The 14,432-nt window shown below is 43.3% G+C and overlaps 1 protein-coding gene across 1 annotated transcript in view; it reads left to right on the forward strand.

Annotated features, from left to right (window-relative positions):
• Positions 1-492: 492 nt before the first annotated feature.
• LOC138949538 (integrator complex subunit 5-like) overlaps positions 493-14,432 on the forward strand; it is an 89,007-nt gene continuing 75,067 nt past the window's right edge. Inside the window, exons 1-2 of the mRNA XM_070321389.1 lie at positions 493-575; positions 4,300-4,504. Coding sequence (XP_070177490.1) covers positions 501-575; positions 4,300-4,504 — 280 coding nt within the window. The 5' untranslated portion in view covers positions 493-500. The remainder of the gene's footprint in view (positions 576-4,299; positions 4,505-14,432) is intronic.

Consider the following 14,432-nt stretch of genomic DNA (forward strand, 5'->3'; position numbering starts at 1 on the left):
TGGAAGCAGTGCAATCTATACTGTCAAGTTGTCCGGTATACCTTCAATGCAAGGGTCACTGGTGGGCACAGCATCCTCTCGTAGCGTAACAATATTGTTAGATCTGTTGAAACATCTGTCCTCAAAATTAAGCCTCTTGCACAGGTGGCCTCTTGCACGCTCTTCTGTCGTGTCTGTTCTCTGGCAGTTAAAAGCCGAACAAGTCGGCATGTTGGTATCGTACAGTGTACTGCCAAATGGAACAAGTAAACAAGGAGGCGTGCGTACATTTGACGCTTTTCGCTACGATTTTGCGTCAGTTTAGATTCTGGGTCAGTTTAAACACACTGCTGCGGATCTTTACGTCTGCAACAGGTTTAAGTTCAGAATTTCAAGGACGATCGGGGTGCAGAATGGCGGTACTAGACAGGGGATACCAGAGCAATGCGCGGTTTTCCATTTTGTCTTTTTACCAGACATGCGAGCCAAGGGAAGCCACTCTCGCTGTTGACAGTTTCAAGATGGCGTCCGCCTGGGAAGGAGCGAACGGCGCCACCACCACTAATATTGCTACTCCTGCACCAGCTTCTCCACAGGTTTGAAATGAACACATTCACAATTTTTGCGTGAAGAGGATATGTATATTTTGGTCCTATATTTTGACTGACACGTTTATCGGAATTCTTCAGTGTGTGGATCAAATAAACCCGGTCCCAACGGAGAGAAGATCGCATTGCATTCTCCGGTCACAAACTGCTTAGGCTATAACATTTACCTCCCAGTCTGCCTCATCCAGATCTGCGGGGATCGTCTAGAACGTTTGCAAGATCGGATTTATATGTGTGTTAGGTAGACAGATCAGATCATGATGACAGAGAGAAAGACGATCAGATTCACATTCAAGGTTAAGTTACTGTGCACATTTTGTCAGGAAACAAAGCTTTTTAACAGGAAAATGGAATAGTCATTTTAAGTGTTCAGACTTACTATACAAATACAATAGCTGTACAGTGCACAGTTTGCTAGCTGCCAGTGGAAATTAAACTGCCGCTGACATTAAAATGTCCTGATTTTGTTGAAACTAGATCATGAAGGTGAAAGTGATAAAAAGACATGCTTGTATCCAAGTTGGCACTCCCTCCTTCACGCAGGTACACACACGCGAACTTACACCACCACCACCATCACACACACACATCATTCACCATATGCCACTAGAAATTCCCGCAGATTGGGATAAGTCAGTCTCAGACAGGCATGAGGCATTATTTACCTTCTGCACATGAGGAATTCAAGGACTTGTGTTAGTTGCAAACCTCATTCTAACAACTTTGAAAATGTAACCAAAGTTTGGTAGTTATATAATATGTCGTGCCCAGTTCACTTAATTTCTGAATTCGCGGAATCGGCAACATGTTTGCCCATTTCGCCTAATTGGCAAAACGCTGTCCATATCGTGAAATCGATGGCAATTTGCCGAAAATCTGTAAACGCCACTTAAACTTGCACATTTTGCGAAATGTGCAGGGAATCTAGTGTTTTAAACTTCTTAAACACCTTTGGTATCACTACATGTAGACAGCTAGATGCAATAATGGTTAGATATCAATAATGGTTAGATATCAATAATGGTTAGATATCGAAATAATCGATGTTATGGCAACAATTGTAGTTTTCATTTATTTTTGGAGTTATGCTCCACACAGACCATACAAACCATAATAGGAAGCTTAAGCAATGCAAACACAATGTTTTGGTGACAAAAAGTTACGAACTGGCTGCCGATTTCGTGAAATGGTTAGATTTTAGAAGCCTTTAATCTTTACGCAAGTTCGGCAAAACACTGCCGATTTTGCGAAATGGGCAGCGTTTTGCTGATTGCGTGAAATGGGCGATACCAAGCAAAGTTTGGGTTAAAAACAGGAACAGTGTCCACATTTCTGGCTGTTTTGTGTTGTCCTCAGACAGCCATTTGACATTGTAAGGTGCTGCTATGTAAACAGGAGTGTCACTGTAGGTGTAAAGCTTGTGTCTTCACAGTCTTGCATCCTGAACACAGTTTTGTTGCTGCTATGTAAACAAGAGTGTCACTTTAAGAGTACCCCCCGCAGGTTAGGGGGAAGAATTTACCCGATGCTCCCCAGCATGTCGTAAGAGGCGACTAACGGATTCTGTTTCTCCTTTTACCCTTGTTAAGTGTTTCTTGTATAGAATATAGTCAATTTTTGTACAGATTTTAGTCAAGCAGTATGTAAGAAATGTTAAGTCCTTTGTACTGGAAACTTGCATTCTCCCAGTAAGGTAATACATTGTACTACGTTGCAAGCCCCTGGAGCAAATTTTTGATTAGTGCTTTTGTGAACAAGAAACAATTGACAAGTGGCTCTATCACATCTCCCCCCTTTCCCCGTTGCGATTTAACCTTCGTGGTTGAAAACGACGTTAAACACCAAATAAAGAAAGAAAGACTTTAACTAAGAGTAACACTAACAGTAACACTCTGAAGAAAAACAAGTCGCGTAAGGCGAAAATACTACATTTAGTCAAGCTGTCGAACTCACAGAATGAAACTGAACGCAATGCAATTTTTCAGCAAGACCGTATACTCGTAGCATCGTCAGTCCAACGCTCATGGCAAAGGCAGTGAAATTGACAAGAAGAGCGGGGTAGTAGTTGCGCTGAGAAGGATAGCACGCTTTTCTGTACCTCTCTTCGTTTTAACTTTCTGAGCGTGTTTTTAATCCAAACATATCATATCTATATGTTTTTGGAATCAGGAACCGACAAGGAATAAGATGAAAGTGTTTTTAAATTGATTTCGAAAATTTAATTTTGATCATAATTTTTATATTTTTAATTTTCAGAGCTTGTTTTTAATCCAAATATAACATATTTATATGTTTTTGTAATCAGAAAATGATGAAGAATAAGATGAACGTAAATTTGGATCGTTTTATAAAAATATTTTTTTTTTTTACAATTTTCAGATTTTTAATGACCAAAGTCATTAATTAATTTTTAAGCCACCAAGCTGAAATGCAATACCGAAGTCCGGCCTTTGTCGAAGATTGTTTGGCCAAAATTTCAATCAATTTGATTGAAAAATGAGGGTGTGACAGTGCCGCCTCAACTTTTACAAAAAGCCGAATATGACGTCATCAAAGGTATTTATCGAAAAAATGAAAAAAAACCGTCCGGGGATATCATTCCCAGGAACTCTCATGTAAAATTTCATAAAGATCGGTCCAGTAGTTTGGTCTGAATCGCTCTACACGCACATGCACACACACACACACATACACCACGACCCTCGTCTCGATTCCCCCTCTATGTTAAAACATTTAGTCAAAACTTGACTAAATGTAAAAAAGAATGTTTAATTTCTGATGAAACACAACTTGACATTCACTGTAGGTAACATGCGCCTTGAGTCGCCTTGTGTGGTGAGATACGTGCGCGATATAAATCCTCGTAAATAAAAATCGTAAAAATAGTTGGACCCAATGTCTTTTAAATGGACAGACAGACGGACAACCACTTATGATGCAAATAATAAACTTTTTTCAGAGATTGTCAAAGAAAACAATTGTAACATTAACACTCGATGTCTTGCACCCTGAACACAGGACATCTCTCAGGAAGCTGTTTTGTGTTGTTGTTAGACAGCCATTAGACATTGTTGTAACTGTAAGTTGTTGCTATGTAAACAGGCATGTAACTGTAAGCGTAACTCTCTGCGTCTTGCATCCGAAACACAGGTTTGTTGTTGCTATGTAATCAGGAGTGTCACTGTAAGTTGTTGCTATGTAAACAGGCATGTAATTGTAAGCGTAACTCTCTGCGTCTTGCATCCGAAACACAGGTTTGTTGTTGCTATGTAATCAGGAGTGTCACTGTACACTACATTGGGGTGTGCACGTTAAAGATCCCACGATTGACAAAAGGGTCTTTCCTGGCAAAATTGTATAGGCATAGATAAAAATGTCCACCAAAATACCCGTGTGACTTGGAATAATAGGCCGTAAAAAGTAGGATATGCGCCGAAATGGCTGCGATCTGCTGGCCGATGTGAATGCGTGATGTATTGTGTAACAAAATTCCATCTCACACGGCATAAATAAATCCCTGCGCTTTGAATATGTGCGCGATATAAATTGCATAAAATAAAATTAAAAAATAAATAAATCCCTGCGCTTAGAACTGTACCCACGGAATACGCGCGATATAAGCCTCATATTGATTGATTGATTGAAGTTGTTGCTATGTAAACAGGCATGTAACTGTAAGCGTAACTCTCTGCGTCTTGTATCCTGACCTCAGGACATCCTTCAGGAGGTCAACCTGTTCCTGCAGGGAGCGACATGTCAGCGCAAAGTGCCGGTGGACAGCTTGGCGCAGTCGGCACTCTTCCTGCTGCAACGTGTACCCGCAGCGCGACACGCCGTGCTGGAACATTTCTGTAACGTCTTTGACGACGCTGCCGGATTCTACATCAGACAGATTGACGCTGGCAGCAAGCAGGAAGGTAAGGGTAGTGTCACTGGAAGTTGTGCACCTTATCTTGTTGTTCAGATAACAGAAATAAATTTAAAAGGAATTGTACGGTACAGCAGACTTCCACTAACTCACGGTCTTTGGGGTCAAAAGATTTTTGATCGCGATATATCCGATTCGCAATGCAGTTTGGGATCCAATTAAAGGGAAGAAACCGCGTTCTCTTCTGAGTCAGAGAAAAACGCGGTTATTTCCCTTGTTGGTCACAAAAAGCCTGTGAGCGTCACGTTGGCGTGTGTGCGTTTGCCGTGTGAGTGTATATGTGCGTGCGTGTGTGTGACGATTTCTTTTCTTTTTTCTCCGACTCATACGTCGTCACAAACTTACTAGTTAATCAGACACAGACGTACACTGTACGCGTATAGCGACTCACTGCTGCACACACACACACTAACTGACAATGAACAGAACGCAAGCCATGGTGAATTACCACATTATTTTATTTCGTTTGGAAACGCAAGAAGCTGAAGCACTTCATGGCGCCTGTAGAAAATCCGGGGCGTCTAGCTGAGATCGCGATTAGCGGGACTCGAGTGTTAAATTGCATGCCTGACTAGATTGCAGAAGACTGAAGCGCAGTTTAAGCACTTGATTGGCGCCTGTGGCCACCCGGACCGTCTAGCAGAGATCGCAATTAGCTGGACTCGAGTGTTCAACTGCACGCCTGACTGGCCATACTGACTGGTCAGACACTTAACCTCTATAGGCACGTGGCCAATTTGACGATACCGATCGTGGCATGAAAGTTCTTGACTGAGTGGGGCACGTGCGCGTGAAAGGTTTGTTTTTCTTTTGTTCGCAGGTCTCGATCAACCCGTAATGTACACAACCTGAAAACACACACACACGTAGAACACTATTTGGAGCGACTGAGGGAGAGAAAGAGAGAGAGACTGATAAGATGAAATGACAATTTACTGCATGATGAAAGGCCATCGGACCCAGAGCCTTTACGTGACTAATTTTGTAAAAAGAAATTTTTTAACATTTTTTTTTAAAAAGGTTGGTCCTGTTTTTTCGGGGTCCAAGAGGTCTCCGCGATATAGCCGAATTCGCGATTTAGTGGACCGCGACTTAGTGGAAGTCTGCTGTACTAGTCTTTGTAATGTTTTTTGAGTCACTTGAGAAAAAGTGACTCTATGTAATCGGTCAGTGTTAGTCTGTCCGGCCGGCCGTCCGGCCGGCCGTCCGTAGACACCACCTTAACGTTGGACTTTTCTCGGAAACTATCAAAGCGATCGGGCTCATATTTTGTTTAGTCGTGACCTCCAATGACCTCTACACTTTAACGATGGTTTCGTTGACCTTTGACCTTTTTCAAGGTCACAGGTCAGCGTCAAAGGAAAAATTAGACATTTTATATCTTTGACAAAGTTCATCGGATGTGATTGAAACTTTGTAGGATTATTCTTTACATCAAAGTATTTACATCTGTAGCCTTTTACGAACGTTATCAGAAAAACAAGGGAGATAACTAGCCTTTTCTGTTCGGCAACACACAACTTAACGTTGGGCTTTTCTCGGAAACTATAAAAGTGACCGGGCTCAAATTTTATGTGAACGTGACTCATTGTGTTGTGAATAGCAATTTCTTCCTGTCCATCTGATGCCTCATATAATATTCAGAACTGCGAAAGTGACTCGATCGAGCGTTTGCTCTTCTTGTTTAATTTATTTTTATCTTGGAACCACCGATTAATACCCTTCGATTTAAGACTTCCTTTTTCCATTTAGTCAAGTTTTGACTGAATGTTTTAACATAGAGGGGGAATCGAGACGAGGGTCGTGGTGTGTGTGTGTGTGTGTGTGTGTGTGTGTAGAGCGATTCAGACTAAACTACTGGACCGATCTTTATGAAATTTGACATGAGAGTTCCTGGGAATGATATCCCCAGACGTTTTTTTCATTTTTTTCGATAAATGTCTTTGATGACTTCATAAATAAATCCCTGCGCCTTGAATATGTGCGCGATATAAATTGCATAAAATAAAAATAAAAAAATAAATCCCTGCGCTTAGAACTGTACCCACGGAATACGCGCGCAGACCTGTGCACATCTACGGTTTCTCCGTAATTTCTCCGATTTTTATATGCAGAATACGGTGCTACGGATTTGTAATTAAAATTCCGAAATTCCGATGTTTTACTAAAATAAAAAATAAAAAAATTCTGTTTTAAAATGTTTTGACCAATTAGTTGGCCGTTGCGCTGACGTTTTCCGATTTACCGGAAGTGCGCGTGTTCTCAGCATTGAGTCTTTATTCTTAGACTTAGTTCGTCCAGCGTCTGCGTGGCAACTTGTGATTAAAGTGAAACATGAAAAAGAAAAAAAGAGTGCGAGATTCAGATAGTGAAGAGACTGCATCACGGTGGCCTAGTGGTAAGGCGTCCGCCCAGTGAGCGGGAGGTCGTGGGTTCGAACCCCGGCCGGGTCATACCTAAGAGTTTAAAATTGGCAATCTAGTGGCTGCTTCCCCTGGCGTCTGGCATTATGGGTTTAGTGCTAGGACTGGTTGGTCCGGTGTCGGAATAATGGGACTGTGTGAGACATGAAGCCTGTGCTGCGACTTCTGTCTTGTGTGTGGCGCACGTTAAATGTCAAAGCAGCACCGCCCTGATATAACCCTTCGTGGTGGACTGGGCGTTAAGCAAACAAACAAACAAACAAAAGATAGTGAAGAGGAGACACCAGCTCTGTCACCAAAGAAGAAGAAAACGGCACAACAGTGCTGGAAGTCCAGTTATTCTCAAGACAACCTGGAGATCGTAAAATCCAGTTTGTGTGCTTTGTGAGCAGAATTATGTCTTGAACTGTCGTTACAGCTTACTACTGAAACATTTTAAAAACTACTGAAATTTGGTTTGTTTACTACTGATGAGCGTTTTGAGTGTGCACAGGTCTGCGCGCGATATAAGCCTCATATTGATAATCATATCCGGCATTTTGTAAAAGTTGAGGCGGCAGGCACTGTCACACCCTCATTTTTCAATCAAATTGATCGAAATTTTGGCCAAGCAATCTTCGACGAAGGCAGGACTTTGGGATTGCATTTCAGCTTGGCGGCTTAAAAATTAATTAATGACTTTGGTCATTGAAAATTGTAATTAAAATTATTTTTTTATAAAACGATCCAAAATTACGTTTATCGTATTCTTTATCATTTTCTGATTCCAAAATCATATAAATATGTTATATTCGGATTAAAAACAAGCTCTGCAAATTAAAAATATAAAAATTATGATTAAAATTAAATTTTCGAAATCGATTTAAAAACAATTTCATCTTATTCCTTGTCCGTTCCTGATTCCAAAAACATATAGATGTGATATGTTTGGATTAAAAGCCCATTCAGAGAGTTAAAAAGATTAGAGATACATGTATAGAAAAGCGTGCTATCCTCCTCAGCGCAACCGCTACCGCGCTTTTCTGGATTGTTAATTTCACTGCCTTTGCCACGAGCGGTGAACAGACAATGCTACGAGTGTACGGTCTCGCGGAAAAAATGCAATGCGTTCAGTTTCATTCTGTGAGTTCGACTGAGCTTGACTAAATGTTGTATTTGCGCCTTACGCGACTTGTTAGACCTTGATTTTTTTTTCTTTTTACATAATTAAGCGTTGTTGACTATAAATGTAGATGTAAATGCTTGTATAACTGTGTTTAAATTACATATTCTTACGCAACTCATATAGAAAGCATTAACTTCAGTTAAAGTGCTAGGACACTGAACTACGCTTCACCCCAAAGGGGAAGCAACCCCCTAAAAAAGAACGGCCTTGACCTATAACCCAAGCTATACAAGAGTCGAGGTCATACCGTCACGTGACCTATCACGCGTGACTCGACCGCCGCCATGTTGAAACCTCACTCCCACTTCAGTCACCAAGTAGTTCGGACGCTTTTTACACTACGCTGCAGGCTTTTAGCCTACTGTCTTCTGGACAGTGTTTCACCCCGTCTACAGGTCCCTGCTTCTCATGCACAAGTTTGGGTGAGCTCGTTCTAATTGTTTGCTTTTGCTTGCGTTTGTTTCTTTCTCCGTTGTTCGGTCTGGTTGTTGTTTATCAATATCATAACTCAGACTGGTTTTTTGTCAGCAATGGCTGACAAGGAGAAATAGAAACCACAGACTAGTCAGTAGCTGCTGAGGTTTCTCCTATTAAGTTTCGCTTAAAGAGAAAGGCAAAGGCACTACCATTTCTGTTCTTGACCCAGCTTCTCTTACTACTACGTCTGTTAAATAGCCTTGAATGGTTGAAAACGACGTTAAAGGCATATGTACGCGCTCCCGTGTTTACAAAGTGTAGTTTGTCTATAATCGATGTCAAACGCACCATAAGACCATGTAATGACGATATGTCGCCATGCGCCGACCATATACATGTATTACAGCTTGTTCTAGCCTCTGAAAAAGTGAGGATGTCAACAAAGACGCGGAGGTATTTCCCTTGCGTCAACGCTACCTCTGTGGCAAATCTAGATAAATAGGACGATCTAGATCAAAATAAAATTCAAATATCTCAACATTTAAGAGGTCCTAGACCACAATATCTTGCAGGGAACTTAATTTAGCATGTCTCCAGCTGTGGGTAAAGCAATTAGCGTGTATAGTCATCGAGTACATATGGCTTTAAACACTATATAAAGAAGAAAGAAAGAATGTCTGTTAAATTTCGGACCCTATGAGTCCAATCATGCCGGTGCTGAAGCAGGTTTAATTTAGGTTACTTCAGCCAAGGCAAACGCAGTGGGAAAGAATACTTGTGTTAAAGATGTTTTTCTTCCCTTTTTGAGTCACTTGAGAAAAAGTGACTCTATGTAATCGGTCAGTGTTAGTCTGTCCGGCCGGCCATCTGGCCGTCCGTAGACACCACCTTAACGTTGGACTTTTCTCGGAAACTATCAAAGCGATCGGGCTCATATTTTGTTTAGTCGTGACCTCCAATGACCTCTACACTTTAACGATGGTTTCGTTGACCTTTGACCTTTTTCAAGGTCACAGGTCAGCGTCAAAGGAAAAATTAGACATTTTATATCTTTGACAAAGTTCATCGGATGTGATTGAAACTTTGTAGGATTATTCTTTACATCAAAGTATTTACATCTGTAGCCTTTTACGAACGTTATCAGAAAAACAAGGGAGATAACTAGCCTTTTCTGTTCGGCAACACACAACTTAACGTTGGGCTTTTCTCGGAAACTATAAAAGTGACCGGGCTCAAATTTTATGTGAACGTGACTCATTGTGTTGTGAATAGCAATTTCTTCCTGTCCATCTGATGCCTCATATAATATTCAGAACTGCGAAAGTGACTCGATCGAGCGTTTGCTCTTCTTGTTTGAGATGTTTTCGACCCAAATGTATAACATGTTGCCATTCGTCGAGTTTGCGCTCGCTCCCGGCGGGAGTGGGCGACGCGGCTTGTTGTCACGCATCGAGGTTCCGCCTTCATGCACAGTCACTTCGGCTGACGCGCACGCAGAGGAGTGTGTTTACTTCATGCGAGGAGCTTTCACGCTCTACAGGTTTGTCAAGTTCACCGGTAGCCAGGTTCTCTGGTGAAAGTGTTCATGTTAGGCCGGAACTAGTAGCCCCCCCGCCACGGCCGGGGGGTGAAAGTACGACTCCCCGGAGGCTATCGCTCTTAGCAAGCGGAACTCGGGGGGTCGACACCGGACAACAAGTTGGGCCGGAACTAGTAGCCCCCCCGCCACGGCCGGGGGGTGAAAGTTCGACTTTCCCAGAGGCTATCGCTCTTAGCAAGCGGAACTCACGGGGGGTCGACACCGGACAACGAGACAGTTGTACTCACAGGCAGACTGGTATGTCTCCGGTGAATGTAAACAAGTCTCAACTTCCTCCCTCTGGGCAGGAAGCTGCTTTCGGGCAGGCTTTGCACGGTCCTTCCGTTTTGCAATCAGCCTCGCCTGTGGTGGATCGTTTTAGTGACGCAGCTAGTCACAGTGACTTTCACGGTCCAGCCACAGCAGATTCGGAGTTCGATGATTCTCACTCACTTTCTGAGGAGGAAGTTGATGTCAAGTTGTCACTCAAACTTAAACCAGCTATGGTTACTGCAGCTCAGGTGTCTGCCAAGTACTTCGCTGAAGGGGTGACAGCTATGACGAGCTTTGCGGCACCACCACCCTCAGCGGTGGGTGATTTCCGCCCTGCCTCAACGGAAGTTCAGGGATATCGTTTTAGCGAGTCTCCTTCTGTTGCTTACGAACTTTCCAGGGTGCTGGCTAGAACTTCGGGTTCTGAGAATAGCTTGCCTGTGGATACTGTGCCTTTACTGGCTGCACACGGTCAGGCTACTGATGCTGCTCAGCCATGGCTTGCCTCAGACCAGTTACGGAAGTCGAGCACTTCGTTTCATTCACGCAGGTTTGCTCTCTCCCGTCGTCATCACAGTCTTATTGAGACTTACGCTTTGCCGAGTGCACCGCTTCCGGTCACTCCGGAGTCGGCTAATCTCAGAGAGGATGTCTATCGTTTGGACAAAACTTGTGCTTACTCTGAAGGCGCATTACTTGGTTTGGATGAGACGGGAAGATACTCGTTGGAACTTGCGTCTCTTTCAGGGACACTTCTTCGATCTCTTTCGCGGTCGATCGCGGTGTCGTTGGATCCTTTCGAATTTCGAAACGACGCTAGCGTGAAAGACGTCCCCATACTCCTGGCCTCTTTGGCTAAGGTTTCAGCCGAACAAATGTCAGTCGTGGCACGGTTGTACGCACATGCGGTTTACACACGCAGGGACGCTTTCTTGTCTGGCTCTAGAATTTGAACTTGGGGAAGTTTTCTCATATGATTCTCCTTTTCCACCACTTCCTTTGTGGGCAGCGATGCGGCGTTGCTTTCGCTTGAGTCACCCGCGCAAGTAACGCTTCACTCGCTGAGCGATATCCGTAGGCCTAGGTTACACCAAGCCTAAGAACTTAGTTTATTCTTTTCTTCGTACTACGGAACCGCTTCCGGTTGCACCGGACTTGTCGATCATACATCTTAATGTTCATAGCAAGGAGAAACTGTCTGTTTTCAAGAACAATGATCTCCTGGCTGTGGAAGATTGTGGCCGCTCTTCTTTCTATTATCCGCGTCTTGGTACAAGACTTTGATTCGTTCTTTCCCTTGTGCGGTTTCGTACTCACGGGATGCCTTTGTGGTCTGTCGGGACACATATACAAAGGTTTTAGCTTTGCTGTTCGTCTGGGAAAAGGCCTCGGCCGACAGTATTGTTCTGTCTGTGAGACTTAAATCTCTTCCTTGTTCGAGGGTTTTCTTTGCGAATCCTCTTCTTTGCACGCGGACTCTTCTCTAACAGAGGGAATCTCACAGCAAAAGGAAAAGCCCACGGCAGGCCTCGGCTTTTCTCTTATCAGACTTATCAGAGAAAAGCGCTAAGCTGGCCGTTCTCAGCTTTGGTTTTTTATCTTCTTCTTGGCATGGCACGTTGCCAAATACCCACCACTTATCTCCTCGAGGCGATTTAGCGGTAGGGTTCAGTGGGCAAACAATAGCACGCTTTCATGCATACTCTTGGCACTTGTCAACTGGAGTCTTAGCGTTTGGCTCCACTCTTCTCTCTGCCTCTGTGTTTTCCCACAGCGGCTGGAGGGGCGGTTAGGACTCTCACTTTGAGGGAGGCACTGGGGCCCTTCCTGTTGGGTCACTTATATAGATCGTGCCTATGTTTACTTCCACCTTTGGATATACAAAATAGATCGGAAGTGGCTGCTTTTTATTTAATTCAGATCTTCAGGGCTCTGGTTTCGTTTTCTAAGCAATCAAATGATGAGCTGGAACATGTTAGTGTCTTTTCTTGACTGGTTCACAGACACAACCAATCTTTGGATTCTCACACCACTGCTCATGCAGATCGTTCCCGTTGGTTCTCTCTCCACCAGCGAAGCAGTTCTGTCTCTTGTGGATTTCTTTCCCCTTGTCAGGGGAGAACATGTGTTGATTCAATCAGACAACACCACAGTGGTTTTTTATCTCAATAAGCAGGGGGTGGCATCTCGCTCCTTATCACTGCCACAGCGAGCATGCGAGGTTTTGATGTGGTTTTTACCACCACGAGATCTTATTAGCAGTGAAGTACCTTTCTGAGAGGCTCTGTGTATTGGCAGACTCTAGTCAGTCGGCCAAGAAGGTCCACTCGGATTGGACTCTATCTCACTACGCGCTTCTACTCCTTCTGGTGAATTTGGAGAAGCCGCTGATAGAAGTTTTGCCTCTCGGTACTATCACCTTCTGCTAAATGTTCGTCTCCCTGTTCCCGGATAATACTCTCGATTTTACTTTGAGCGTCCTGTTGGTCGCACATTAGGGGCCCATTCAATCTTGGTTGCTAGTCCTTTAGGCTGGCAAGAGGGCGCCGTTTTTTTACACTCGAGCCACACGGGTGTCTACTGTACGGGAATCATTGAGACGCTCAGGGGCTTCTGCCCCAACTCTGGATTTGGTCTAGAGATTCCATAGGGGTTCAGCGTCTTCGTTTTGTGTCACTTTGACTGGCTTGGAACTAATGGCGTATATTAACGGAAAGAACTCCACTTCTCTCCGTTCAATGCGGGTGGCGAACCACCTATCCTGGCTTTCCGATTTTTCTCCCACGTCTCTGAATTAAGACTTTATGTGATTTCAGTTGCACTGACACAGCTAGGTCGCAAAATATTTTCACTTGGGTTCTTTGTAGCCAGCGTGATTAAAGGGAACCTCCCTTTGGTTGTCTGAAAGCAAATCTCCAGTCCCGACTTGGGACTTGCTCCTAGTTTTGGAGTTTTTGAGTTCGGATTGTTTAATCCTTGACAAAATTAGCCTCTTCTAGAGGCAATGATTTAGTGAAGTCAACCTTAACTAAATGGTCTGCCACATTGGTTAGGCATGCCTACAGTGGTGGCAAGAAAAAAAGGGGGGGGGGGGGGCAGTCAGTCCTCCCTTTTCAGGCAGCACGGGCTCAAGAGGTCAGAGTGTAGGCCTCTTCTTTAGCTGTTCTCAAGTCTGAGAGACTTACATAAGTCATGAATGCAGCTCATTGAACGTTCAAGGACGTAGTCATGAGTTTCTATCGGCGGGGTATTTTAAGTACCCGCTATTTTAGCACACATCTACTAGACATCTTCTGCAGAAGATGTCTTTTTATGTTTTCCTGGGGACGTATCTGGTGCTCGGCAGAACAGTAATTTCGGTTTGCCAGCTATTGTAGCTACAGGCCAGATACTTGCAAGATGTTAACTGTGAGTTCATTTGCCCACCACCTAAATTAGCAATCTGCTTTCTATGTGAGTTGCGTAAGAATATGTAATTTAATATAAAATTTCAAAAATAAATTTTGATTTAATTAATATACTTACCAACTCACATATTGAATTCCCTCCCAGCCTGCCCCGCAAATTTTTTAAAGGGGTATATGTTTTAATACGGGATGAGTTTCACCGGTATACATCCTGTGCAGGCGCAGTACACCGGTAGTGGAAATAACCTCTAAGGACCATGCCTTATATGGCATACGGTTTTGTTTCAGAGTTATTTCCCCACGGTGCCATGTAAGAGTGCTTCAATGTCTTATCACAAAACGAAGTTATTGCTTAGGGTTTCCCTAAAAATGAACAGATCTCTTCAGTGGGAGTGAGGTTTCAACATGGCGGCGGTCGAGTCACGCGTGATAGGTCACGTGACGGTATGACCTCGACTCTTGTATAGCTTGGGTTATAGGTCAAGGCCGTTCTTTTTTAGGGGGTTGCTTCCCCTTTGGGGTGAAGCGTAGTTCAGTGTCCTAGCACTTTAACTGAAGTTAATGCTTTCTATGTGAGTTGGTAAGTATATTAATTAAATCAAAATTTATTTTTGAAATTTTATATTTAATTTTAAATGTGTCAAGCGCAAAAA

Source organism: Littorina saxatilis, linkage group LG15, assembly GCF_037325665.1.
Source record: "Littorina saxatilis isolate snail1 linkage group LG15, US_GU_Lsax_2.0, whole genome shotgun sequence".
Taxonomy (NCBI): Eukaryota; Metazoa; Mollusca; class Gastropoda; order Littorinimorpha; family Littorinidae; genus Littorina; species Littorina saxatilis.